Source organism: Chaetura pelagica, unplaced genomic scaffold (genome assembly GCF_000747805.2).
Source record: "Chaetura pelagica isolate M959 unplaced genomic scaffold, ChaPel_1.0 scaffold274, whole genome shotgun sequence".
Classification (NCBI taxonomy): domain Eukaryota; kingdom Metazoa; phylum Chordata; class Aves; order Apodiformes; family Apodidae; genus Chaetura; species Chaetura pelagica.
Window position 1 is genome coordinate 53,206 of NW_009952983.1, and position 27,260 is coordinate 80,465.

Here is a 27,260-nt window from a genome sequence, read left to right on the forward strand (position 1 = left end):
TGGTGTCACCAAGCACTGCTGGGTGCCTTGCTGCTGCATTGTGTGTACAAATGCAAGTTATCTTTACCTACATTCAGTTTGGGTGGGGAAAAGTCTAGCCAGCTGAAGGACTCATCCTGATGCAAGACTGCAAAGGGTAACCTTTGCCTCTTACTATGAAGACCAATAAGTAGTTCTGACAACCCCAACCTTCTTTCTTACCTTGGAGGTGCAGGGGAATAATGGATATTAGTAAGGTCACTTGTGAATTGAGCAGCTGAAGCTGTTGATAGTTGGAGTCTTCTTGTGGTAGGGCTGGATTGTGCCACTGGCAAACTGCCCCCTGAAGCTGGGAGGAGAACCTCACCACACTGGCTGTGTGATCCAGGGCTGTTTGACTGCATGAGACTTGTGTGACCACCTGTGCTGCATAACAAGTGGATAAGTGGGCCTTGCATGGAATGGTCTTTTGCTGTTGAGTGATGGTGCTGAAAGCCTAGGACTTAGAGGCACGTGCCTGGGAGCAGGATGCTGCTGCTCTGAGGGGCTCAGTCTCTTCTAGATTGGATATTAGGAAAGATTTCTTCACAGAATGGGTTGTCAAGCATTGGAACAGAATGTGCAGCTAAGAGCTGGAGTTGCCATCCCTGGGGGTATTTAAAATACATATAGGTGTGGTGCTGAGGGACATGGTTTAGTGGTATCCTGGACAGAGCTGGGTTAACAGCTGGACTTGATGATCTGAAATGTCTTTTCCAACCAAAATGATTCTATGATGCATCCAGGAGCCTGAGCTGTGTTACTGGAGGCAGCAGAGCCTGCCAAGAGCAGGCTGTCACTAGGCTGGATCACTGCTGGGCAACTGGTTCAGCACTCCTGGAAACTCAAAGCACATAATGGTTATACATGTGAAGCCTTCTGGAGGTGCCTGGGTGGTGCAGTGCAGCACAGATGCTGCTGCAGTAGTGCTGCTGTCTGGGCTGTAGCCTTTCTCCATGGGGCCAAGGAGCTGGTGCAGGGTGTGATGCTAAAGCCCTAGAGCCTCCTGTTCAGGATCTTGGGTTGTGCCTGATAGATCAACCTCACTTTCTGTGAATGTTCCTTGGATTCCTCCTCCATCTAATCACAGGGTTAGATGGTTGGGAACAGGGCTTGTCATAACAGACTTCAGTCTGGCCCTGACCAACCTGATAATGCCTCAGTCCTGGACTTGATGAAGGACAAACAGTTGATCCTCATCACATCCTTGCAAGCCTGATGCCTGCTGGGTAGACTGTAGCACTTGAGCATCAGGGTAAGAACTTGGCAAGGTTTGGCTTGGGCTTCAGCTCAAGATTTGGGTTTGTCTAGTCATGGGATGTCACCTCATGTAGGTTAGGGATGGACTGTAAAATGAGATGAGGATCTATTGCTTGGGTTGTGTGGGAGGGCTCTGCTCAGAGCTGGCCATAGATTAGACTTTCTCACCCAATTATTTAAGGCCCTGGATCAACAGGTGGTTATGGCTATGAGTGATCTTTGTTCCTTTTTTCCTTTCCTAGGTCTTGCACTCTGTACCTGTCAGCCTTGCAGACTTCTGGGCACATCTCTCTTCAGCTATGAGTATATCAATGGGATTTAACATCTGTGTGGTCACCTGCAGCATCCTGCTCTTGTCCTTCAGTCCACCATGCTGTGCATCTCAGCAACTGGAGGAGAGGGACATGACAAAGGTTCAGCATGGCCCCTGGGCAGTGAATGGTGTAGAAGATGAAAGGACAAGCATGCAGAACTTGAAAGATAATCTGGGTTCTTCTGAACAGCCTGTCTCTGAAGAGCCCTGTGGAGTGTCAGCAAAGCCATCTGGGATGCCTTTCACTGAAGCTTTCACTGCAGAAGGAGAAGCACAGCCTGCAAGACCAAGCCATGTCCTTCCAGGCAGCCAGGTCCTGAATGCTCACACCTTTCCTGCAGTGGTGGCTGCTGTAGATGAAGAGGATCTTAGTCCTACAGCATCAGAGCTGGATGAGGACAGTGCATTCAAGGCCATGCTGACCACAGCTGTGACCACACTGAGCCCTGCTGCCCAGGAGGAGGCTGCTGGTGGCCCTGTTGGTGGGACCACCACAGAGGGTGGTGTTGAAGTGGAGCACACCTCTGCTGGTCTCTTGGAAACCCCCCTTCCTGGGACAACTGGGGAGGAGGAGGTGGCAGAGAGCAGCTTGCACCCCTCAGCTGAGCCTCAGCCCACACTGCACCCCAGCTCTCCCACCTGGGAAATGACAAGTGACCACCCTGTCTTCCCAGCTCCCCAGGCTCACAGCATCTCCAAGGTGGGAACGCCAGGAGTCCCCACGGGGAGCCCTCTGAGGTCCCTGGCTGCCCAGCATCCCCCCCCAGCAACAGAGGCCTCTCTGCACCTGGAGGCAGGGCTGGGTGCCAGGCAAGGGAAGCTGCCCACCCTGGCTGGCACTGTCACCACCCACCCTGAGGACACTGTGCCACCTGACTGGGATGACACAAAACTGGGGGGTATCAGTCAAATTGCATCTCGAGAGGAGGTCATGGAGGACCTGGGGGCAACAGAGCCCTCCCAGTCACCACAGGGAGGTGCTGGGGAGGAAGAGGATGCAACAAGAGTGCTGCCACCCCCAGCATCCCCTCCACCAACTCCTGGGCTTTCTGAGGAGACCAACAGCACAGCACTGGGGCGAGGGGAGGAGGTGCCAGCACCTTCCACCAGCAGTGGTGACACTTTCCACACTGTGAACCTGACGGATGTGGACATGGCTGATCTCAATACCCTGGAAAACATAAGTGTGGCCATAACAGAGGAGGGGAAGCGCATCCTGCCATCACAGCCTGTGATGATGGATACACAGTCTGATCTCTTTCCTACTCTGGAAAGCTCATGGGAAGGTAAAACTTGCCTGTTACAGACACCTAAGTGTAGACTTGGGAGGGATGGTCTGGGAAATCTGTGCTTCATTTCAGAGAGAGAGTGGAGAAAGATGTTGTCTTGATACCTGCAATAGAGGTGGGACAGCCCTTCATCCTCCCAACACCCCACAGAAAGGCTATGGACCTTTTGTGTAGGTGTAACAGCCTAAACAGAACCCACATCCATGAAGCACTACCTAGTCTTGGCTGTTCCTATACTCCATGTCCCTGTGGACAGGCAGGCACAGTCTGTTGGGTGGGTCCCTGTCCTGAATGTTGTGTGGAGCTGCTACTTCAGCTCCTCACGAGCTGGCAGAGGGTGGCTGTAATAGCAAACAGGACAGCTGAGGCTGGTGGAAGGGTGTACTTGAGTGTGGAGGTCTCTAGAGAATTGGAGTCTTGTTGGTGTCTTGTTGGTGCTAGTTAAAAAAGCTTACTTGGTTAACTTAGTGAAGCTCTGCTTGTGTGGTGTGGTACCAAAGCAGGGGATTCAGTTCTGGTGCTTGTGTAGCAGTTGAGGGGGACAAGTTGTAGTCTGGTTGAAGGCATCTCTCCTCACTGGAGGTGCAGACCTGCTTTGCACACCCCTCTGAAATGCTTCTCCTGTGACTAGGGAGGGAGCCCAGGCTCTGACCTGCTACCCCAGATGTGCCTTTGGTACCAGTCCACTCTGAATCCCTGCAAAGTGGAGGGGGAACATTTCCTGGGGGCTGTATGAACGGGCATCTGGGATCACTTGGCTCTCCTCTGCTAGCTATGGATACTGCAGACAGTGCGGAAGTTACAGAGATAATGGATGACTGGAAATGCTGCTTAAATCCAGGAACCTGTGAGCTGTACCAGCAGCCTGTGGGTCACTGTCTTCCATGACACTACAAGGATGCTCTGATCAAAAGATCTGCCCAGAACTGTGTTGTCCTTTGTAAGAAAGGCTCCTAGTATTGTCTCCCCACCCTGAAGCACAGAGGTTTTCAGGCTCTGACTCTTCAGTGTTTGTTCCAGCTCTGTTCCCAGCAGGCAGAAATCTCCTAGACAGCCTGTCACAGGCTGCTGGTGTCACCTGCAGGGATGGCACCTTCAGCCCACTGACAATGCTTCCACTCAGTGTTTAAAATACAGGAGGAGTGTTAAAAAAAGTCTGATTAGGTGTTGAGCAATGATGTGATCCTGAGCTGATGAGGAATGGGAGCTGGAGTTCAGGACTTTGTTTTAATTGCTGGACATCTTTCATCTTCCCCCTTAAGTTGCAGGGGCAAAAGGACAACATCTCCTCTCTGTAATCAAAAGATCTACCCTTTGCTGTCAAAGAAGGAAAGCTAATTGCATGGTGGTGCTGAAACCAGACTGATTAATTTCTAGATTAATTTATAAGCACTTGACTTGTCAGCAGGTTCCCTCTCTGTTTTCCAGCTGTTGGGGAAACAACACTGTCAATAAGTCTTGTGCAACAAAAATAAACCCTTCTGCAAAGCTGAGGTCTTGGAGCTGTGGGAGCTGGTCACTAAAAGCACCATTCTGGCAGCTTCATGTGCTTCCAATGCAGAGTCCTGCACCAGGGAAGGGACAACAAAATGCACCAGTGGAGGGTAGGAGGTGATCTGCTAGAGAGCAGCTCCTTGGAGAAGGACCTTGGAGTCTTGGTAGACACCAAGTCCTCTGTGGGACAACAATGTGCCCTTGTGGCCAAAAAGGCCAATGGAATCTTGGGGTGCATTAACAGTGTCTCCAGCAGACTGAGGGAGGTTTTCCTCGCCCTCTACTCAGCCCTGGTGAGACCTCACTAGGAGTGTTGTGTCCAGTTCTGGACTCCCCAGTTCAAGAGGGACAGTGATCTACTGGAGAGAGTCCAACAGAGGTTATGAGGATGATGAAGGGACTGGAACACCTGCCTTATGAGGAAAGGCTGAAAGACCTGGGGCTTTTCAGTCTAGAGAGGAGACTGAGGGGGGGATCTAATTAATGTCTATAAATACAGGAGGGCATCAAGAAGGCAGGACAAGCTCTTGTCACTTGTGCCCTGTGATGGGATGAGGGGCAATGGATTCAAACTCAAGCCCAGGAAGTTCCACTTCAACATGAGGCAGAACTTCTTTCCTGTGAGGGTGACAGAGCCCTGGGACAGGCTGCCCAGAGAGGCTGTGGAATCTCCTTCTCTGGAGACTTTGAAGACCTGTCTGGATGCCTTTCTGAGTGATCTGCCCTGTTTGTTTTCGGCCTTGCTCTGGCAGAGGGGACTCAATGATCTTTGGAACTCCCTTCCAACCCCCTAATATTCTGTGGTTCTGTATTTCACACCATGGGCCTGCAGTGCTGTGCTCCTCTTGTGGTGTTCCTCAGTGGCTCCTCAGTGCTCCAAAGGGTCCATAAAGAAAACAAGGGCTGCTTTTACTGCTGTTATGCACCTTCTCACATCTGTGTGCTGCACTGCCCTGATGATAATTGGGTGGACCTGCTGCTTGTGCTGTGCTCTGGAAATGCTGGTGCATGGAGTTGTGTTCCTTCAGACCTCTGCTGTGTTGCTCTCAGATGCCCCATGCTGGTACTGACACATGTTCTTGCTGTAGGTGTTACTCCAGAGGTGACAACAGTTGCCCAGGAGGCTGATGCTCTTTCACTTGTGACACTGGCACCTGATGCTACCCAGGAAACAGGAGCTGCCAGCTTCCTGCAAGAGAACAGTGGGGAGGACACCCAAATGCCAACTGCTCCCAGTGCCACCCAGATGTTGGTGTCAACTGATACATCCTCTATGGCAAACTCTCCAGATGTAGAAGGTAGGGTTTTGCTTCAAGGACTCCAGGTTTGTTTCCACACATGATGGTACATCTGAAACGAGTATCAGTGCTGGGACTGACTGTTGAGAGACTGAGGTCTCAACAACAGTGGTCATATTCTAAGTGGCTTTTGTCCTAGCCTTCTGCAGGCTGCCTCTAGCCCTGGGCCACCAGATCCACCAAACTGCAATATGCCAGCTTGTTTTTTGTCACAAAGCAAGACCCCACATCCACCCTTGCTGGCAAGTTGATTCTTAGCCTTAGACTTTTAAGCCAGTTTTTATTTCTGGTGGGAGAGCTCTTCTGGAGCCAAAGGCAGCTGCAGGTTGCTGCTGCTCAGTCCAAAGGATGAAAACACTTCATCAGGGTAACATGGAGCAGTGGTAGGGGGTTAGGATCCCTCCTGTGGGAGTCTGGCAAGCCCCCCTGGGTGTGGAAGCCTGCTTTGCTGCTCACTTCCATTGGGGAGTAGCAAGTTCTTCCCAGGTTGATGTAGCTCCTACAGAAGAGCTTTCAGCAGGCATTTCATCTGGCTGCTGCCTACTGGCTTGATGTCACCTGGGCAGGTACATGTGGGAGCCTGTCTTCTTGACAGGAATGTAGCAAGGGTTCCCTTGCACAAAGCTGACTTTGGGCTCGTGTATTTCTGTAGTGGTAGGTACAACTGTAACAAAACTGCTGCTGGGCAGCCCTTCTGGTAATTCTTGTATTGCAGGGTATCAAAAGAAGAAACCTGTTTACATTGTCTTCTAAATTAAGGTCCCTCTGTAGAGAAAGCTGTTTTGGTAGTTTCCACTGATTAATTTGCTTCTGGGATTTAATGATAGCTTATTGCAAAGATAAAAATGAGTATAATTAATCAGATCTGCTACTTGGTTCAGACCTCAACCAGTGCCCCAGATCTTGCTGTGGGGTGATGATTAGCTGTCTTCAAAGCAGTGGAAGTAAAACCTAGCTGAGTTCTCATTAAGGGGGACCTTCTGTGCTTGTCTTCCTGGAGGAGAAGCTTTCATTACAGCAGAGTCACTCTGACTTCTCAAAAGAGGAAGGAGTTTAATAACTCCTTCCACCAAATGAAGTTTTTAAGGAGTTTGTTCTTAAATGGTGGAGTTCAATGTTGTTGTGTCAAACTGTTCCCTGTCCTTTGTAGATCTCACAGATGTGGTCCTGGGCACCAGTGAGAAGGCTGTTCCAGCTCCTGGTGAGTTGTCTGCTACTCAGTCTGGACAGATGGAGGAGCCATCCAGCAGAACGGTGGTCCTGGGAACTCCAGCATCAATGGCATCTTCTGGCAGGAGGACAGCTCTTCCCTCTGTGAGGAGGATCAGTACAGCTGTGACCTATGGGCTGGACCACCTGGAGTCAGAAGGTACCACTGATCCCCAGGCTAAGAGACAGGCAGTTTCATGTGCAGGGGCACACTTGCCTTGACACCAAGCTCCCCAATTTGTTTGGTACCCAGCTATATGTATGTGTTGTTGTTGCTAATAAAGCTGTTGAACAACCTGTTCCCTTCCAGGAGGTACAGGAAGCAAGCAGTGAATGGTGTCATGGAGGATGCTTGAAATTGGGGTGGCTGTGGTGGGAGGGATGGGGCTTTCCCTGGCAGAGGGAGCTGCAGTGGTGCTGCTGTTGCAGCAGTCTGGCTCTGCACCTGTGAAATGCTGGTGTCTGCAATTGCAGAACCTCTCCCAGGTAACTCTTGGGAACATCCTCAGACAGCTGGAGGGTCCATGCCACCCTGCTGCTGAAATCCTCCCCATGGGCAGTGCAGGGGGATGTTCAGCATGAGAGGCTGCCTTGGTGTCCAGCTGGCTGAAACCTTGCCAGGGCAAGTGATGCTCTATTTACCCACCCTTTAAACTGCTGGTAGAAGAAAAGGATGCACCCCCATCTGAGGTGGTCTTACAACTCAGTGCTACCTGCTAAGCTGTTCTCCCATCCTTGGCTCCTCCAGCCTTGCCTGCTCTCCTGGGCTCCCTTTAAGCTGCTTTTGGCTGCTGTCAGTCTTGGGAGTCCCTGCTCCTTGACTGTCTTCAGACAGTTAAAGCCCTGTGATGCAAATTCTGCTTGGGCAAGCACCCATCAAGAGGTTTAAGTGAAGTGGATCCTGCTCTGGGGCTGGTCTGCAGCACAGATGTGATCTCTTCAGTTCATCCATGATTTCACTGCAGAGAATTGTTTCCCTTCTGCTTCTTGCTCTTTCTCCTACTTAAACTCTTCTCTCCTTGCTCATCTATCCAGTTTTGTGCTCTGGTGTCTGGACTGACACCACCTGGCAGGGATTAATCTTCCTGCCTCTTTTACTTCCTTTCCTCTTTCTTGACCTTCTCTTGCCTTCATATTTTACTGCAAAGGTTGGCAGCCCTCCAGGGGTGCCATGCCAGATGGTATTTTTTCCTTCTGAGAGGTGGGGTGCTGTAGACAACAGCTAATCAGCATCTTTTCTCTGCATGAAGCAATAACTCTCACTCCTGTTAAGAGGGCAGCAGAAGCTGGGAGCCCTCCCTGCTGCATGTTTGAGGTGCTGCAGCTCCTGCCCTCTGGTCAGGCTTGCTTTGAAACCTGCCATGAGCTCTCTGGGCTTCCAGCTGCAGCCCTCACTCTTTTTCCAGGATGAATCTTGTGTGTATCTGGCAGTGCAAGGGTGTGGTGCTGGTGATGGGAGAGGGGCAGCAGGGGAAGAAGGGCATGTGTGGGGTAAACCTGACCTTTCAGACTGGGAAATAGGGTAATTGCTTAGCAGGAGCAGTATGATTCAGGAGGCTAAACTGTTTCTGAGCCCTCTGGGATCTCCTTTAGAAGTCTGGTTTTCTGCACAGGAAGATAAGAGGGATTTCTGTTTCAGCTGAGCATTGGTCTCACTATTTAATGAGACTATGCATAGGCATCTAAAAAAACCCCTTTCTGCTCTGACATAGGATTGCTGCAACTTTCTTGGGTTCCTACTGAGCTCTTATGCAACCCAGGCCTGTTTGCTCTTGAATATCCTCTGAGGTCCTCTGATTATGGATGTGGGCAGTAGCTGTGTCCAGCTTTCCTTGATGGTGACTCACCTAGAAGCAGTGGGGTTCTTGGCTCTGGGGTATGGCTCTGCAGGTGCCTGTCATCCAAGGGACATGATGCTCTCTGGTGTGCTCTGATTTTTGACAACTGGCACAGCTTGTGGTCTAAATCTCTTCCCTAGACCTTAGTGCAGTGAGCCAGGATGTTCCCTGGTGAGAGGGAAGGATCACTACTGCACATCCTGTAAAATGGAACAAATACCACTTGGGGATAGGTTTTCTGCCCAGGGATGCTGCTGCCCCAGTTCACCACCAAGGAAGCTTTTGAGCTGCTTTCTAATATCTGTGCCATGGCAATTAGGGGGTACCACATTCTCATGGCAGAGTGGCATCTGGGGGCTTGGTTCCTGTTCCCCCAGAGTTAGTCCCTAGTGCTTTATCTCAGAATATCAAGATGCTGCCAGACAGATGTTTGGGAGTGCTTTCCTATGGAGCTGTGCTGAGCTCCAGCCCTGGGTGCTCAAGCTCTTAGAGGGAGCAAGGTCAGACATCCCTGATGTTGCAGGCATGGGCTTGGGTCCATAATGAGGGATCTTGGCCCTTTGTGGGGAGGCTCTGCCTTCTTCACTGGTGAAGAACTGCAAGGAGCTGAGTGAGCTCAGCTGGGCTCCTCTGTCTTCACTGGGGTCTTGCTGCACCAAGGGCCTGGCTAGTCATTCAATATAACTCCCTGCTGTTCCCCTAGCTCTGTTTCTTGGGGACCATCTGTGCCAAACTGTCTAGTTACTTGCATCAATATATTCACTTATCTGGCTTGGATGTGAGACTGTTTTAAAAATCAAATTGAGCAGGCAAACATGAGGTGCTTTGAATGTCTCTAGATGAGCTTATTCTCCTCTGTAGCAGACTCTGGAGAGATTAGTTGGGTAACAAATATTTTCCTACCTTGACTCTGATGATTCTGGTTTTACTTGCCCGTCTCTTAGAGGGAGCAAGGTCAGGCATCCCTGATGTTGCAGGCATGGGCTTGGGTCCATAATGAGGGATCTTAGCCCTTTGTGGGGAGGCTCTGCCTTCTTCACTGGTGAAGAACTGCAAGGAGCTGAGTGAGCTCAGCTGGGCTCCTCTGTCTTCACTGGGGTCTTGCTGCACCAAGGGCCTGGCTAGTCATTCAATATAACTCCCTGCTGTTCCCCTAGCTCTGTTTCTTGGGGACCATCTGTGCCAAACTGTCTAGTTACTTGCATCAATATATTCACTTATCTGGCTTGGATGTGAGACTGTTTTAAAAATCAAATTGAGCAGGCAAACATGAGGTGCTTTGAATGTCCTCTAGAGAACTTATTCTCCTCTGTAGCAGACTCTGGAGAGATTAGTTGGGGAACAAATATTTTCCTACCTTGACTCTGATGATACTGGTTTTACTTGCCCTTCCTAGCCAGAGAAATCCTATAAAGGGATTATAGGATATGGAGACAGGACACATCAGAGGATGAGGCTTACTTTCTCAGACTTAATTATATGTTTTGTTCCTGTGCCCAGAATTTGGGCATCTCTCTAGCAAGCTAAACACTGCAGATTGCTCTGTGGGGTTTCTAGGGTCCAAAGAGATATAATCAAGTCCAGCCTGTCTCCTCAGACCACTGAGTAAGCCTCCCAATGCAGTTTGAAAAGTGGCTCTTAAAAATAAACCATGTTCCTTTTGCAATTCCTTTGCCATAACATCCCCCATGGGAGGTTTGGGCTGCACCCCTTCAGCATGGCAGCCCTTGGCAGGTATAGCTTCCCAAAGTGGGAAGCAGCCTGCCATGGTCCTTCTGCAGGATCCTTGAAGTGTTGAGTTGGAAGCTGGACAGAGCACAACAACAGCATCTGACTCCCCTCAGCTGGTCCTCAAGTAGCTCCTGTCACTGTTCCCTATGGGATGTGATCCAGGAATTGCACTGAGGCAAAGCAGGAGGTAGATGAGTGCACTTAAGAAGATCTGGAAGGTGATGTCACTCTTCTGTGCTAATTCTAAAGCAGCAGTTGGAACAGAGCTACCCTGTTAAGAGTGATGCCTCCCCCATCACAGCCCAGGTCACAGACCAGTTTGGTGTGAGCCATTGTGCCTGTTGGTGAGGGTGAATCTATATCTGTCAAAGCAGGCTCAAGGTTTGGTTGTCCTGTGTGCCACCACCCTGCCTGGACAGCAAAAACTCAGCTGGCAGGGCTGGAGGTGGTGACTGTGGAGCAAGGCACAGTGCTGAGATTGGGAAATGTCTTGGCATTCATCAGGCCATGCAAGATTAATCTCTTCTGACAGGTAGGGCAGATGGCACTTTTCCTGCTGCACCTGGGCAGCCTTGGAAGGTAACAGCTGCCTCTTGAGGCACCTGTGTTTCAGTCAAGTCCATGGAAGCCCTTCAGCTGTTAGACCCCACATGCTGCTCTTGCTGCATCCAAGCTTGTCAGGAAAGGAGTTGAAGCTCAGTGCTGCCCATGCCCTGCAGCTCAGTGAGCTCAGCTTGGCCCATTTCAGCATTAACTTGGGATTTAGAGACTGTTTCCCTGTGGTGAGCTTGAGGGAGAAACAAGAGGTGGCTCTTGCTAGTCTCCCATAGGTGTTTTGAAGAGAACTAAAAAAATTTGGCCATTGGTGTTTCTGATGTGTTGATCCTGGTTTTCATGTAACCCTTATCCCCAAAAACTAGAACTACTCTGCAACAGTGTGTGTAAGGCCAGGTTGGATGGGGTTTGGAGCAACCTGCTGTAGAGGGAGGTGTCTTTGCCCATGGCAGGGGGGTTAGAACTGGGTGGTCTTTAATGTCTCTTCCAACCCAAACCAGTCTGTGATTCTATGAACTCAAACTCAGCCAGACTAGAGCAAGGAGATCTTGACCATGTAGGTGTTGAGTGTGAAGTGCTCCTGCTGGGCCAGGCTGGCTGCCAGTGTGCAGGCAGTAGGGTGGAAGGCTTGGAAAGGCAGTGTCAGATGTCTGCTGCTTAGGGCAGCCCAGTACTGTTTACAGTTCACTGCCCTGTTGGGCAGGGTGTCCCCACCTACTGCAGCATTTGGCTGTGGAGAAGCCCCTCTGATGCTGAAGCACAGCTGGCACTGTCCTTGGCATCACTGTGGCTGCTCCAGCACCTCTGATAAAGGCTGCTCCAGAACAGAGCCAGGATGAAGCTTTAGACTTTGACCTTAAAGTATTAGTGATATTTTAATACCTACTTGTGTTTGGCTTTAAACAGTTCCTATCACACTCTGCTGACCTGCATACTTAGGTCTACCCTTTGAAGGACACTAGCTTAACTGATTTCAGTGCCAGGAGCTCTACTATCCCTTCTCTCCAAGCTCTTCTATCCCTCTTTTCTCAATTTCCTCTGTTTCCTGACTCTTGTTCTTGTACACAGTTGCCTAAGCTGCATGTCTTCCTTCAGAAGTGAAGGCAGTGCTTGCCTTACCTTAAAAAAAAACACTTCAGGACCTGCAGCCATTTACATAATTTTAGAACAAGACTCTCAAATTTCTATTTTTCCTGAGCTGTGTCACAATGCAAGGAGCCTTTCTTTTGGGTGTGAGGAGTGTTTTTTGCTGGAAATCAAGCCTCTGGACTGGAGTTGTGATTTGGACCCTGACTGTACAGATGAAGACATGTCTCATTAAATCTCTGCAACTCCATTAAAAATTTAAATGAGGCTGCAGGGGTGTAAATAAGAGAGGCATTTAGCCCAGCATGGTTAACTAGTGTGGTACTATAATTCCTCATCAGCTTTTTGGGTATCAGCTAAATTGGCAAGAGACAGGAGACTTAAAGCAGATGCAAAATGAATTAATGATTAAATGTTCTTGGTATACCCTTTGTGTTGCTTCCATTTTATTGCTGCTACTGAAATGGGAGCTGCTGTCCCTCTGGTGCAGGTTGACCTCCATGTTCTTCACAGTTGATAGTTTATCCCCAATTCTCCTCCTTAGTAACAGAAAACCATAAAAAACCCCAAACAGGTGACAATTTGGCACCATAAACAAGATTTTCATTTATTTTCCTGGTGGTGTTTGACCAAAGACATCATCTCTGCTGCTAAATCTGGTGGTGACTTGTTTTGTTTCATGAAATCCATCTGAGAGTTGAAGAAGGAGGGGTGTGGAGGGTGATCAAGCTCTTAATGAGTTGGCAGCTTCTGGGAGAACAGCTAAGAAGGTGTTAGGCTAATTGAAGGCTTGCTGAGAAGAGGAATAAGGAAGCCCCTGCTGTGGACATCCTGTGTGCTGAGCTCAGCCTTGCTGATTCCCCAGGGTCTGGCCCTCCTGCCCTGCCATGGGATGCACTGGAAGCTGGGATGATGTGACAACCACATGATCTCCCAAGGGGCTGATTGTGTCACAGGAGGGGGCTTTATCTCAAGTACTGCATCTCCTCTTCAACAGCAACTCCTGCTAGAATCTCTAGGAGTGGCTTAAAGCATCAGTGCAGTGTCTCTTCCAGATACCTGGGAAGTGGCAGGAGCCTGCCCAGCTCTCTGGGTGGAGGTGACCTGCACAGCTCACAGCTCTCAGGAGGGAATGAAACTTCTGTAAGTTATCTTGTTCTTCCTGACCTTCTGGCCCTGCTCTGCCTCCAGCAGGTGAGATGACCTGTCTGAGTCTGACCCTGGTTGCTGTGATGACCAAACTATGGCTGAATCTTCAACTGCATCTGACTTCCAGTTTGTCCAAAAAAATTAGAGTTCACTTAACCATGGGAAAGCTACAATATTTATCTTCAAGCTTAAACCAACAACTTTCATATAACTGCTATTGAGGAGTAGCTGGACTATGTGGATGGAAGTTTTTAATTAGGTTTTGTTTGTTAAAACAAAATCTGGGGACTAAGCAGCTCCCCCCTGCAGCTCTATGGAGGTGGGTTCAGATAAGCAGGCATGTGGTAGTTTCTTCTGAAGGTGCCCTCAAAGAGCATTTTCCCCCAGAGGTGCTGATGGCTGAGGTTCATGGGTGGTAGTGGTGGTCAGGGGGTTTCTCTGGTGAGCTTTAGGCATTGGGACCACAGCAAACTTGTGCAGATTAGTCTAGCTATTTCTGCTTCCTGCCCTGTACTGGTGGGATGCTGTCCCTCCTGTCTGTCTGACCCAGGATGCAGAGTATCCTAGAGACTAGAGCACTGGCCTCTTAACTATTCTTCTGTGAAGTTACAGATTTTTTATTTAAATAATAAGCTGTTGGAGGTCTCAGGGTGTTTCCTACTGGCTGACTACACCGCAGGCCATGTGGGTGCAAGGACAGGCCAGCAGTATCATTCTGAACCTCTCCATGAAAATACCCTGGGGGGAAGTTCTGCCCTTGACAAAGGACAGTGCAGACTGTAGGAGGAGAATGAAGGACTTGTCAGAGCTCAGGCTTTGTTCTTAGAAGTGAGCTGAGGGGGCTTGGAGTTGTCCTCTCTTCTGGCACCTGATAGAATTTGAGCTAATACCTCAGTATCCTGGAGACTTGCTCTTGATAACAGATCAACCCCCTCTTTGACATCACCTGTGATGGATCCATGCAGGGTTTGTCTAGAGGATGAAACCAAAATAGAATGTCTTCTGAACTCTTGTGCTGTTGGTTTTTCCCTTCCCAGACAGTGTGGTTGAATTGGATATTTCTGAAGAGGCACCATCAAACAGCTTTTTGCTAGAGAAAATGGAATTAACATCTCTGCTGGGGCTCAGTTTTTTTTTGTGATTGGAAAAAAATGTACCATGTCCACAGCCCTTTTCCAAGTGAGAGCATTTTGTTGAGAGAAGTAAGCTCTGTATCTGCCTTCATCAAGCTTGTCCTGCCCTGCCTCCTTGCAGGTTTGTTACATCCAATGCCTTCGCTTGTGGGATCACCTCTTTCTTGGCTTGCTTGTTCAACAACTGCCACCTTGGGTCAGGGGAGCTGTTCTGGAGCAAACTTATTCCATCCCCTGCTGTGCATTCTGCAGCATTTTGGGTTTTTTTTTCCCTTTAAAATAGCTTTGTGTCACTAAACCTGCTCTCTAACCTGACTCAGTGTGAAAGCAATTTTGGGATGAATGCTGCTGGAAAGGCAGTTTTTAGGGATGATTGTGTCTGATCTCCACACAGACCTCTGGTCCCTGCTGGATTTTGCCTTTTTCTTTTCCAAAAGCTCTTCCATGCCTTGGCTCCCCTGTGACTTGTACTCAGCCAGGACTGAAAAAGCAAGTGTGAATCCCTTCAGATTTTGGGGGGGAGAAGTAGGTTAGGATCAGACTTCAAATCTCTCCTTGTGCTGCTTTTGCAATGTTGAAGGGCTGAGAAGTGACTTCTGCAGTGGTTGGACTTTGGCAAGCAAGGGGCTCCTGAGGTAGCATCAGGTCAGCTCTGCTGCCAGGGATATGTTCCCTCTCTGAGATGTGGCAAGGACTCTCTTTTGGGATAAAAGAGCTTTGGACATGTAATTTCTCTTCTCTTAAAACTTGTATGGCTTAGGGTGAGGTTACCTTGCTTGGTGTGGTGGGGTCCCACCTAAGGGATCCCTGTGCAATAGGCCAGATGCTGAACCTCCCAGTAGAAGCCATGCTTGATGTGGCTCCTCTTCTGGGGCAAAGTAATTAGGGCTCCCTTTGTGCAACAGGCTGCAGATACCCCAGGTAGCTTTGGGGTGGGTTTAGCTGTGTGGGGGTTTTACCTTGGTCTTTGTGTAGCTTTCTGTGCCTGTTGCTCACTTGGGTGTCTCGACCCACCATGGTCCAGTGCTCTGCCCAGAAAGCTGCCTGCTCATGCTGGGAGCCCATCTATGCTCCTACCAGTTGTCTCCTTCCAGGCTGTCACAAATTACAGTTCTTGGCAGCATCTTGGAGGCATCAGGTGGTGACATTATTACTGATCATGTGAAAGCAGCAGATGAATAATACAAGTGTTGCCCTAGAATTGCCTTCCTGCCTGGACAGTCACCTGTGATTGTAAATGCTGTGCAGAAAACTAACCTCTCTGGATGGAAGTGTCTGGCAGAGACTTCTTATTGCCTCGTCCTCCTGTTCTGGCAAATTAAGGTAGTCATAGCCCCCATCCCTAATCCTGGCCTCATTTAAACACCTCTGCTTTCTCTGCTGTGTGCACACATGGGTGACCAAAGCCCAGTGCTTCCTTATGGGTGTGAAGTGGGTGGAAGTAGAAGAGCTTAGTGATAGTATGAGGGGTAATTCCTTTAAGTTTAAACAAGGTAGATTTAGGTTAGACATCAGGAAGAAATTCTGTAGTGTGAGGGTGGTGAGACACTGGAACAGGCTTCTCAGAGAGGCTGTGGCTGCCCCATCCCTGTCAGTGTTGAAGGGCAGGTTGGATGGGGCTTGGAGCAACCTGGGCTGGTGGGAGGTGTCCCTGCCCATGCAGGGGGGTTGGATCTGGATGATCTTGAAGGTCCCTTCCAACCAAACCCATTCTATTCTATGAGCTATGGGGTGCATGGTGGACAAAACATTCAGTCAGCCCCTGCTACCCTTTTCCCCTCTGGGTGGATTCAGTCCACAGGGGAAGAAAAGAAATTTCTCAAAGCCATGCAGAAGATGGTATCACCACTGGAAGGCAATCAGCATTGGCTGCTGGTTAATCATAACTTGCTTGTCACTTATCTGCTGTTCCTAGGTATGCAGACCCTTCAGTGCTAGGTACTATATAAAATCATAGAACGCCAGGTTGGAAGGGACCTCAGGGATTATCTGCTCCAGTCTTTTTAAGTAGGAACACAGCTTAGATGAGATGGCCCAGCACCCTGTCAAGCTGAGTCTGTCCAATGTTGAGGACACTTTTATTCCATTGTCTGACTGTTCTCATAGTGAAAAAAATGTTTTATGACAGCTCAGACTGTCATAAAACATAATGATGCTCCATGTTAGTGACTAGACACTGTCCTCTGAGTTGGGTGTGAGGGAGGCTGGGAAGGCTTTTTCAGTTTGGATTCCGTTGGTGAGTGTGAATGAATCTGTCACATTCTGATGAGAGACCCTTGCAGCTCAGGGCATAACAAACTGTTTCTCTTGTGCTCTAAACTTGACAAGCAGTGGTTTCTTGAACCTTCTGTGGAGTAAACAGTGTTTGCACATGTTCATGGAAAAATATCTAAAGACAAAAACATCCCTCATCAATAGACAAAAACATTCCTCATCAGTGGAGGTTTCTTCAGCTGAAAACAGGGCCCTGGTCTAACCTTGTTGCCTTCAACAAGGTTATGACAACAGTGGCTATGACTCCAGATCATTACATACCATTATACCAAAAAGCCCTTGCTCTGCTGTGGCCACAGCCCCTCTGCAGCATGGTCCTGGTGAGGGTGTTTGACCTGAGGGTCTCCCTGGTGCTGCTCACCCACGAGTGGGCTCACAGCTGCTGTCCTGTGCTGATAGTAACTCAGATTCCCTCCTGCTTGGGAGCACTGTGGGTTTCTACAGCTCTGTGGAGAAGCATGAAGTCTGACAGAAGCCATCCATGAAGAATGGAATGGTGGTGCTTTGAGTAGCCAGGAGCAAGTGCTGCCCTGTGATCCCCTTCCCTGCTGGAGGGGTCCAAGTCCCCCTTTGCAGCTGATTTGTGAGGGTCCTTCTGCCATTGTGGCCTGAGACTTTCACCTGTGGGACACTGGCTGTTTTCCAGCTACCTCAGCCACTGCTGGTTGTGGTTCCTGCTGGGTCAGGGAAATGCCTCATGGAGGAGGTGTGAGGTGGTGTCATCTCTCAGTTGAGCCACACAAGTAATCAGGGATATGCTGGGGTCTTTTAGTGATTTGTTTTTTTCCCAAGCAATCATAGGGGAGTTTTTCCTGCCCTGAAATGCCAAATCCTGTCCTAAATCCATCACCAATGTTGCTAAGGGTTTGGTTTGGGACCCTACACTAAAGCCCAACCATGGTCCTTTCTGGTGATAAAGCTATTTCTATTAATAAAGCTGGGAAGCCCCCAAAACTTCATTAAAATATTCTTCTCTTGTCTCAAACTCATTTTCTTGTTGGTGTTTTAGCTTCTCCAAACCTGAATCTTTGTCTGTTAAAAGGTTGTCAAGTCCTTCAACACTGAAATCTTTGATGTGTGAACTGGCCATCTCACTTCCCTGGGGTTTCCTGCTGCTTGTATTTTTCTTAGATTGTCCTGTTGTCACAGCAGGGAGCTGTTAAGTACCTTGGTTATTTTTGTTTCCTGTTTCAATGAAGAAAAAGCAAAGCCTACTTTGCAGGACATGGTACTTATTTAGTCTGTCAGAGAGTGGCAGACTTGATTTCTTGGGGCTGAGTCTCTAACTCTGCCCTAGAATACTCTCATAAGTAACTGCAGGAGAAAATACAGATGTCTGCTTGGTCTGTAGGTGTTTCAGTGATGAAGTCTCTTGGTGTTACAGGGAGAGGTATGTCCTCATGGCACGTAGAATGGTGTCACAGACTGGTTTGGGTTGGAAGGGACCTTAAAGATCATCTAGCTCTAAGCCCCCTGCATGGGCAGGGACACTACACTGGGTTACTCCAAGCCCTATCCAACCTGGCCTTGAAGGGGGCATTCACAGCTTGTCTGACAACCTGGGCCAGTGTCTCAGCAACCTGAGAGTGAAGAATTTATTCCTAATATCTAAACCAAATAATAGAATCATAGAATCTTAGGGGCTGGAAGGGACCTCGAGAGATCATCTAGTCCAACCCCCCTGCCAGAGCAGGGTCACCTAGAGTACATCACACAGGAACTCATCCAGGTGGGTTTTGAATGTCTCCAGTGAAGGAGACTCCACAACCTCCCTGGGCAGTCTGTTCCAGTGCTCTGTCACTCTCACAGTAAAAAAATTTTTTCGGATATTCACCTTGAACCTCCTATGCTCCAATTTACACCCATTACCCCTTGTCCTATCACTGGTCATCACCGAGAAAAGCCTAACTCCGTCCCCCTGACACTCACCCCTTACATACTGTAGGTGTTTCAGTGATGAAGTCTCTTGGTGTTACAGGGAGAGGTATGTCCTCATGGCATGTAGAATGGTGTCACAGACTGGTTTGGGTTGGAAGGGACCTTAAAGATCATCTAGCTCTAAGCCCCCTGCATGGGCAGGGACACTACACTGGGTTACTCCAAGCCCTATCCAACCTGGCCTTGAAGGGGGCATTCACAGCTTGTCTGACAACCTGGGCCAGTGTCTCAGCAACCTGAGAGTGAAGAATTTCTTCCTAATATCTAAACCGAATCATAGAATCATAGAATCTTAGGGGCTGGAAGGGACCTCGAGAGATCATCTAGTCCAACCCCCCTGCCAGAGCAGGGTCACCTAGAGTACATCACACAGGAACTCATCCAGGTGGGTTTTGAATGTCTCCAGTGAGGGAGACTCCACAACCTCCCTGGGCAGTCTGTTCCAGTGCTCTGTCACTCTTACAGTAAAAAAATTTTTTCGGATATTCACCTTGAACCTCCTATGCTCCAATTTACACCCATTACCCCTTGTCCTATCACTGGTCATCACTGAGAAAAGCCTAACTCTGTCCCCCTGACACTCACCCCTTACATATTTGTAAACATTGATGAGGTCACCCCTCAGTCTCCTTTTCTCCAAGCTAAAGAGACCCAGCTCCCTCAGCCTTTCCTCATAAGGGAGATGTTCCACTCCCTTAATCATCTTCGTAGCTCTGCGCTGGACTCTTTCAAGCAGTTCCCTGTCCTTCTTGAACTGAGGGGCCCAGAACTGGACACAATACTCCAGATGTGGCCTCACCAATGCAGAATAGAGGGGGAGGAGAACCTCTCTTGACCTACTAACCACACCCTTTCTAATACACCCCAGGATGCCATTGGCCTTCTTGGCCACAAGGGCACATTGCTGGCTCATGGTCATCCTCCTGTCTACCAGGACCCCCAGGTCTCTTTCACCTACACTACTCTCCAGCAGTTCAGCCCCCAACCTGTACTGGGACATGGTGTTGTTCTTCCCCAAATGTAAAACTCTGCACTTCCCCTTGTTGAATTTCATCATGTTTCTCCCCGCCCAACTCTCCAACCTATCTAAGTCTCTCTGAATGGCAGCACAGCCTTCTGGTGTGTCAGCCACTCCTCCCAGCTTAGTGTCATCAGCAAACTTGCTGAGGGTACATTCTATACCCTCATCCAGGTCGTTGATGAAGATGTTGAACAACACCGGTCCCAGTACCGACCCCTGTGGGACTCCACTAGTCACACACCTCCAACCAGATTCTGCCCCATTGACTACAACTCTCTGACTCCTTCCTTTCAACCAGTTCCTAATCCACCTCACTTCCTGATCACCAAACCCATACCTGATCAACTTTTCTACAAGGATGCTGTGGGAGACGGTGTCAAATGCTTTACTGAAATCAAGATAAACCACATCTACCGCTCTACCATCATCTATCCACCTAGTAATTTCCTCATAGAAGGCTATGAGGTTAGTCAAACATGATTTACCCTTGATAAAACCATGCTGACTGCTCTTGATGACCCCCATGTCCTTGATGTGCCTGGAGATAGTCACAAGAACAAGTTGTTCCATCACCTTTCCAGGGATGGAGGTGAGGCTGACCGGTCTATAGTTACCCGGGTCCTCCTTCTTGCCCTTCTTGTAGACTGGAGTGACATTTGCTATCCTCCAGTCCTCAGGCACCTCACCTGTTGCCCATGACTTACTGAAGATGATGGAGAGTGGCCTAGCAATGACCTCCGCCAGCTCCCTCAGCACCCTTGGGTGCATTCCATCTGGACCCATTGATTTATGGATGTCCAGATTACTCAACTGATCCCTAACCCAATCCTCATCTACCATGTCAAACTCTTCCTCTATCTTGACTTCTTCTGGGGCTATATGAATCTGGGGCTCATAGGGAGACCCTGCAGGAGTGAAGACAGAGGCAAAGAAGGCATTCAGCACCTCTGCCTTCTTTATATCCTCTGTCACCAGGGCTCCCACCTCATTCCTCAATGGGCCAATATTGCCTCTACTGCTAGTTTTGCTAGCTATGTATTTGAAAAAGCCCTTTCTATTATCCTTAACCTGACTTGCAAGGTTAAGTTCCAAGGAGGCCTTAGCTTTCCTAATTGCCTCCCTACATCCTCTGACAACAGTCCTATATTCCTCCCACGTGACCAGCCCCTCCTTCCATGATCTGTAGATTTTCCTTTTCCACTTAAGTTTGCCCAGTAGTTCCTTCTTTAACCATGCAGGTCTCCTAGCACCCTTACTAGATTTCCTAACCATTGGGACACTCTGATCCTGTGCTTGCAAGAAGTGGTCCTTGAATGTTGACCAGCTATCTTGAGCTCCTTTATTTTCTAGCACCCTGTCCCATGGGATTTCCCTTAATAGATGATTGAGGAGACCAAAGTTTGCCCTGTGGAAGTCCAGGGTTCTGGTCCTGCTGGGTATTTTGTTCCTTCCACACAGGATATGTACTCATATAAAATCTGTTTTGTTGTGATTACATCAGCTCAGTTAAGATTTTATTAGCATTTAAATTCTATCACCATGCCTTACAAATTAGGTAGTTAATATTGTACAAACAAGGCAAACAAATAATTATCTTACTGTATTGCTTAATAATCTACCTGGTCTTCTGACATTTTTCAAAAAGAATTTTCAGCTTCAGTACAATACATTTTTTTTCTACTATGTTCTTGTTTGTTACACAGTTGTCAGGCTTTTCACTCTCAGTCTATCCTTCTTTCTCTCTTTCTTTACCTTTCTTCTTTTAGATTCTGTAGTATTGCTACATTAAAAGAGAAAGCAAGGAGACTTGCTATTAAGGGGAAGAAATTCAAAGTAGAGTGAAAAGTCATAGCAGTACTGTGAATAATTAGAATGCAATGATTCTTTGAAATATAAATATGTGTAATTTTGTAGGAGTGTAAAATGGTTTGGTTTTTTTGTCCCTTGTTTTTTCTTTCTGGGTTTCAGTGTTTAGGAGTAAGGTAGGACAGGTAACAGCTTCTGTTGTTCAAATTTAAAAAAATGGAAGAGAATATTTCAGATTATCCCATATTTTGTTTTATTTTTATTTTTCTATTATAACCACTTATTTATTTGTTTATTTGTTTTATCTAAATGTTGCATTTTAAAATGCTTTTAAATTCCCTCTTTCAGAGGTTTACCTTTTCTGAATTCACAGCTCAGCAAATCTGCAGGAATTCAAAACTGTTTCTCTACCACCACATTTGTTTTTATTATGTATGTCTTCAAAAAGAGGTTATTCTAAACATTACAGATTTACCTATGGATAAGAAATCATGAGTTATAATATTATCTTTTCCAATCCTTTCAGTTCTCAGTTTTCTCAGTCTAGCCTTCTCTTTGACTCAAAGATTCTTCCAAGTTTAGTCCACATTGAAACTTGTTCTGGTTCTTCTACTCCAGAACACTTTACCTATCTCTATTTTTTCCTGTATTTTCTTTATTTTAGAAATTCTCTATTCAGTCAAATCATATATTTGCTCTTCTTACAGCACTGCTTTTCTTTAGGTTCCACTGTAAAATCATTAAAATAAGAAGCTTTTAAAGGCCTTTCAATAGCCCTTGGAAAAGGTCCTATGTATATATTTTGGGGGAAAACCTCCCAAAATCTGCATGGAGTGTTTAGACCCTATGTAAAAAAAAAAAAGGAAAAAAAAAAAATAAGTCTTGAAGGCTGCTTTCTCTATTCTCTGTTCTAGAGAAGTAAAAGCATGGTCCTTTCTTTGGAAAAGAGAGGAGAAATTGATGAGAATTAAAAGGCCTGTTCTTAGCAAAATCTTAGCAGGTCTTCAAAAACAGCTCAAAGGGGAGTTTTTTTACTGATTTATGTAAATAGAAAGGCAAAGTTGTCAGAAGCCCAATACAAAATATGGAGTAAAGTTCTTAATCCCCACTCCTAGACATATTATTATTATTAAATCAGAGTAGTTAGGTTGGAAGGGATCTTAAATATCATATAGTTCCAACCTCCCTGCATGGGCAGGGACACCTCCCAGTAGACCAGGTTGATCAAAGTCCTGTCCAGCCTGGCCTTGAACACTTCAGGGATGGGGCATTCACAACTTTTCTGGGCAACTTGTTTCAGTGCCTCATGCCCCTCATGGTGAAGAATTTCTTCCTAATATATAATCTAAATCTACAGTCTTTAAGTTTGAAGACATTACTGCTCATCCTGTAGCACTGGTATTAATAAGTTTGCAGAAAATGTTTTGACATTTTGGCATTTTTTTCATTAACACTAATAGCATTAGGTGTAACAAAAGTGTTAGTTTAAAATTCTGGATACAGAACAGAAGTGAGAATATGCTCGTTCTATATGCATCTGTATAACTGCAATATCTTTTCCTGCTTCATCCAGTGACAATCACAGCACTATAACTGACTTTGGAATTCCAGGCAAAACTTTGTCAGGATAAATATTGATGAATTAGAGTGAACTGAGGGGGAAGGCAGCTTGAGTGTCATCCAGCAAGGATACACATGTAAGAAAGACTTTGTGGAAAAGGCACCTAGATAAAAATAATTTGTAATTTCCCTTTTAGATAGGGAAAAGCAACATCACTTCCTCTTTGGACGTATGGGTAGATGGGTGTGTGTCACATCAGCAGGTTCTGCTAACAAGACAATAGGATAAATATAGCCCTCAAATCTTCAGCAATTCTACTAGATGAGATATAGGTTTTCTCTTTTATTGCAGTTTTCCATATACATAGCTTGGGTTAAAATTTCAAGTGAAATGCATTGCCCTGTGATGCGTTATGTTGCATCTGATCAATCACAATAGACTGTGTTTCATCTTGTGGTGTGTGTTATCATTCTAGTTATCTCACATTACAAAATGACATATCATGTTGGAAATTAGAATCATAAGGAGGACCATTTTTAGAGATTACATTTACGGGAAGTGAGCTGTCAAATTCAGACTACTTTTTCAAGGTGTAGGCTGTTATCAGTGTGGTGCCCTTAACCCTAAACGCTTGCAGAATTGCTTGTCCCAATCGAAGGAATATTATTATCAAGTGAGAGTGATTCCTACACATAGGTTTTTTTGTTTGTTTGTTTGTTTGTTTTAATATATTATTGCTTCATCTCAAGGATTTGCTGAGAAACTTTAAGCCAGAAAACTATTTACTCTGTAACTTTCACTACTTTTTGCATCTCACTCTCTTCAGAAAATGCTGTTGCAACTCCTATTGCATCAGAAGCCTAAGTAATTCTTTAAAAGCTTTTAAACACCTTCTTCTCTCCGCAAGAACAGGAACATTGTGTTCATCTAGCCTTCCCTTCCTGAATTTCTAACCCCAAAGAAGCAGAAGCAAAGTGGCAAGTTCCTATAAGGCTTTTTAGTCAGAAAGCAAATAATTAGGTTTACATATTTGAGTTTGTAATGGAAATAGAAGTCTCAATTACCATCTATTTTTAAAACTGCTTTTCTATTTCAGATTGTCTACAATCCTTTCCTTGTCAGAAAGAGGAAATCATGCTTTGTAGCCTACTTAACTTATGTAAAATAAAGAGCAGGGCTGATATGAAGTATCCACACATTGGAGAAAGAAATATCCTTCTTGTGTGAGGTGCTCACCTCTGTGGATAAATATGACAACTGAACACATCAGTGTATCACATCTTTACCTCCATTCTTACAGAGCATTACTTCCCTCTGTTCAGTGTCCTCACCTACGGAATGTATATTGAGAAATATTGGGTATTACTGTTCTGTGTATAATCAGATTTCATTTCAAATCTGTTGTTAAAGGAAACTTAATATTCCAACAGCACATTACATAATTATGCAAAAAATTATGTGTTGTAGACTGATTGGTTATGTAAGATGATCCCTTTTCATTTTTCTCCACATCCTTCACTCAGGTAATAATCTCATATACTTCTACCTATTTCTTCATTGCTTTATCATGAGAGTTTTCTGTCATTTCCAGAGGGCTTGAAAGAGTTGCCCCAGATTGTATGGGTGAGACTTGCAAGTAATTTATGAAATCACGTGGGAAAACAGAGGATTCTGTAAAATCTTCTCCAAGTGCTTTAAACTGAAATAGCAGGAGAGAAAAGATAAACAGCTGCTAATTTCTAGTGCTACCGAATGCTGCTTTATTCTGCACTCGGACCACAAAGAAGTATTTTCTGCATTGACAAAAGGAAGCAACTCTTGCAAGCAGCTAGAGAGACAGTGAGTTTAAAAGGTTCAAACAGCATTGCTTCTAAGCAGACTATTCTTATACAGTTTAAATAAAACGGTTAGATATTTTACAATGTTTTGACATTTGCCTATTTCTTGATAGAAAAGTAGCCAAGATGCAGATGCTGTAGCAGGAACTAGAGTCAGACTCAAGAGACAAGTAAAACACTGTTGGGTCACTGTTGAGTTAAAAAAACTTCTGAAAAAAAAACTTAATATGTAAAATTCAGGTAGATTCCTTTTACTATGACTTCCAGGAAATAAGATGGTTTTAATTTCTGAGCATGATGCACTGCCCTTTGCAGTGTTATGGCAGGTTGCACCTGATCAGTCATGCTGGATTATACTGCACATCAAAGCAAGTGTTATGATTCCAGTCACATCAGATTAGAAAATGACATTATCATGTTGGCAATTTGAATTCAAGTCTTTTGAAGGGTAATTTTCAAGTGTGGGATTAAAATATCTATCCCAGTCAAAGGTCAATAGGCACACTTCAGATATCAAATATGCAGTATTTGGCACATTTCCCCTTCCTTTCTACACTGCATTGATGAAACCAGATGCAATAGAGATGAAGGAGGAAGAAATAAGGCAAAAGAACACACAGTTAAAACATCAGTATCTAAACTACAGCTGAAAAATATCTGCAGCAAATGGAGAAATAAAACTGAATGTTGATAGCACAAATTTGTGTGTGATCACATAGACATGGAAATGAAGGAACGGATATGACTGTGCAGTAACCATTAAGAATTGTGTCTCCTAGCCTTTACCATAATACATATACAGATGTGCTTCCATTGTATATACTTATGTCAGAACTCACCTTTCATCTTCTTGTTTCTAAACACTTGCATTTGAGATAAATATTTGGGAGACAGATAGAGCCAGGACTTGTCGTCCAGATACAAGAAAGTCAGAACAGCTTTAATTGTTCTTTGCTCTCTCTTAACCCTGGGTTGCTCTAACATTGCCAATGTCGTTTAGATATCTCAAAAGCTGACACAGGAAGTGTTATCAATTCTAGCCTGTTGTTTTATATAGAACACCTGCCAATCGCAAATTTGTAACTGATCATCTTGTCTTCTGAAGGCCCTCCTTTAGCTTGTTTGTGTCTTGTTTGTTTGTTTGTTTGTTTCTTCCCAGAAAAAGGTAGGTATTTTACTTCCTTGGTTTATTCAGTTTCTTATGAAAAAATACTGTGACTTAATGCAAGACTTAGAGGCATGCTAACATCATCATCAAACCCTTGGTCCTCTCTTGCTGCTGTGGTGAGGCTTCAGTCCATAAGGCAAAGGCTATAAGAACCCTGTTTGAAAGGTCTTCAAAGATCCAGCTGTCACTGTGGCTGTCACCATCTTCCCATATAACATCAGGTTTTCTGGGTCTTATGAGTCAGCTCCATGTCAGTAATGAAAATCATGACACACGGCAGTCTTTTTCTTTTCCAAACCATTTTTTTTTAGGCCTGTGAGGTGAAAAACAATTGCTGGGAAGGTGAAGAAGTAGCACATGTGTGCAGAAAGAGGTCAGGTGGATTGCACACACTCACCATTGGTTCATTCACTGATGTTCAGTGAATGCTGCTGCACACATCACATTGTGACAGTCCTGTCTCTTGAACATACTGCTACCAGGTATTTAGAAATTTTAAAACTTGTCTGATTGTAGCTGGGTGGAGTCTGCCTAAGTCAAAGGGATTTTACCTGAATCTGGGGATCTACCTAAGTTGAAAGTGATGCATAGTTACAGCTGTACTGTGGCTGAGAGGCTTGAATGTGACAAGAAGTAAAATCCTATGGAAAGTTGTATTTTGAAGATGATGCTGGCCTCTGACCCACACAGTCTGAAGAAAGCAATATGGTTTTTTAATTACCTTTTTTCTTCTAAAATTCTCTTTGTATGTCTACTTATATAATGTAAAAAAATATAATACAGGCAGATGCTGCAATTTGAGGATCGTGGAAGTGCTGTTTACAAAGGACCATTGAAGATCATCAAGCTCTGTCTCCTACTTAAGCATAATTATCACCAGCACTCGATCATAACAGTCATGAGTTAGTCTTAAAAAACCTGAGTCTTAAAACAGTTTTAAAACCCTTAAAGTCCATAGATTCTAGTCTCACTGAACTTATCTTCTCCACAAAGCACATAATATGTAAAGGACTATCTATAGTTACTTAAGAAACCATTTTATTTCATTTTTTAATTTATTATAGAAGTATGTAATAGGTCTATAGCTAATTCTTTCAACATGTGTATTTATGTCAATTTTAAGTTTCTAAGTTCAGGCAACATTGTTGAAGGACATATTCTGTGATGAGTCCGTAACTGAGTAAAAACAATGCAGTGAGAAATGCAGTCAAACTCTTTTGGGAAGCAGCTAGGTCCCTGGATATTCCTTCAAAGCTTTGAAAGCCTATGTTTTGGGGATAC

General features: G+C 45.9%; 1 protein-coding gene across 1 annotated transcript in view; it reads left to right on the forward strand.

Annotated features, from left to right (window-relative positions):
* The first annotated feature begins 1,577 nt into the window (after nt 1-1,577).
* LOC104387664 (chromosome unknown open reading frame, human C14orf37) overlaps nt 1,578-27,260 on the forward strand; it is a 67,498-nt gene continuing 41,815 nt past the window's right edge. Inside the window, exons 1-3 of the mRNA XM_009996447.1 lie at nt 1,578-2,877; nt 5,463-5,672; nt 6,823-7,041. Coding sequence (XP_009994749.1) covers nt 1,578-2,877; nt 5,463-5,672; nt 6,823-7,041 — 1,729 coding nt within the window. The remainder of the gene's footprint in view (nt 2,878-5,462; nt 5,673-6,822; nt 7,042-27,260) is intronic.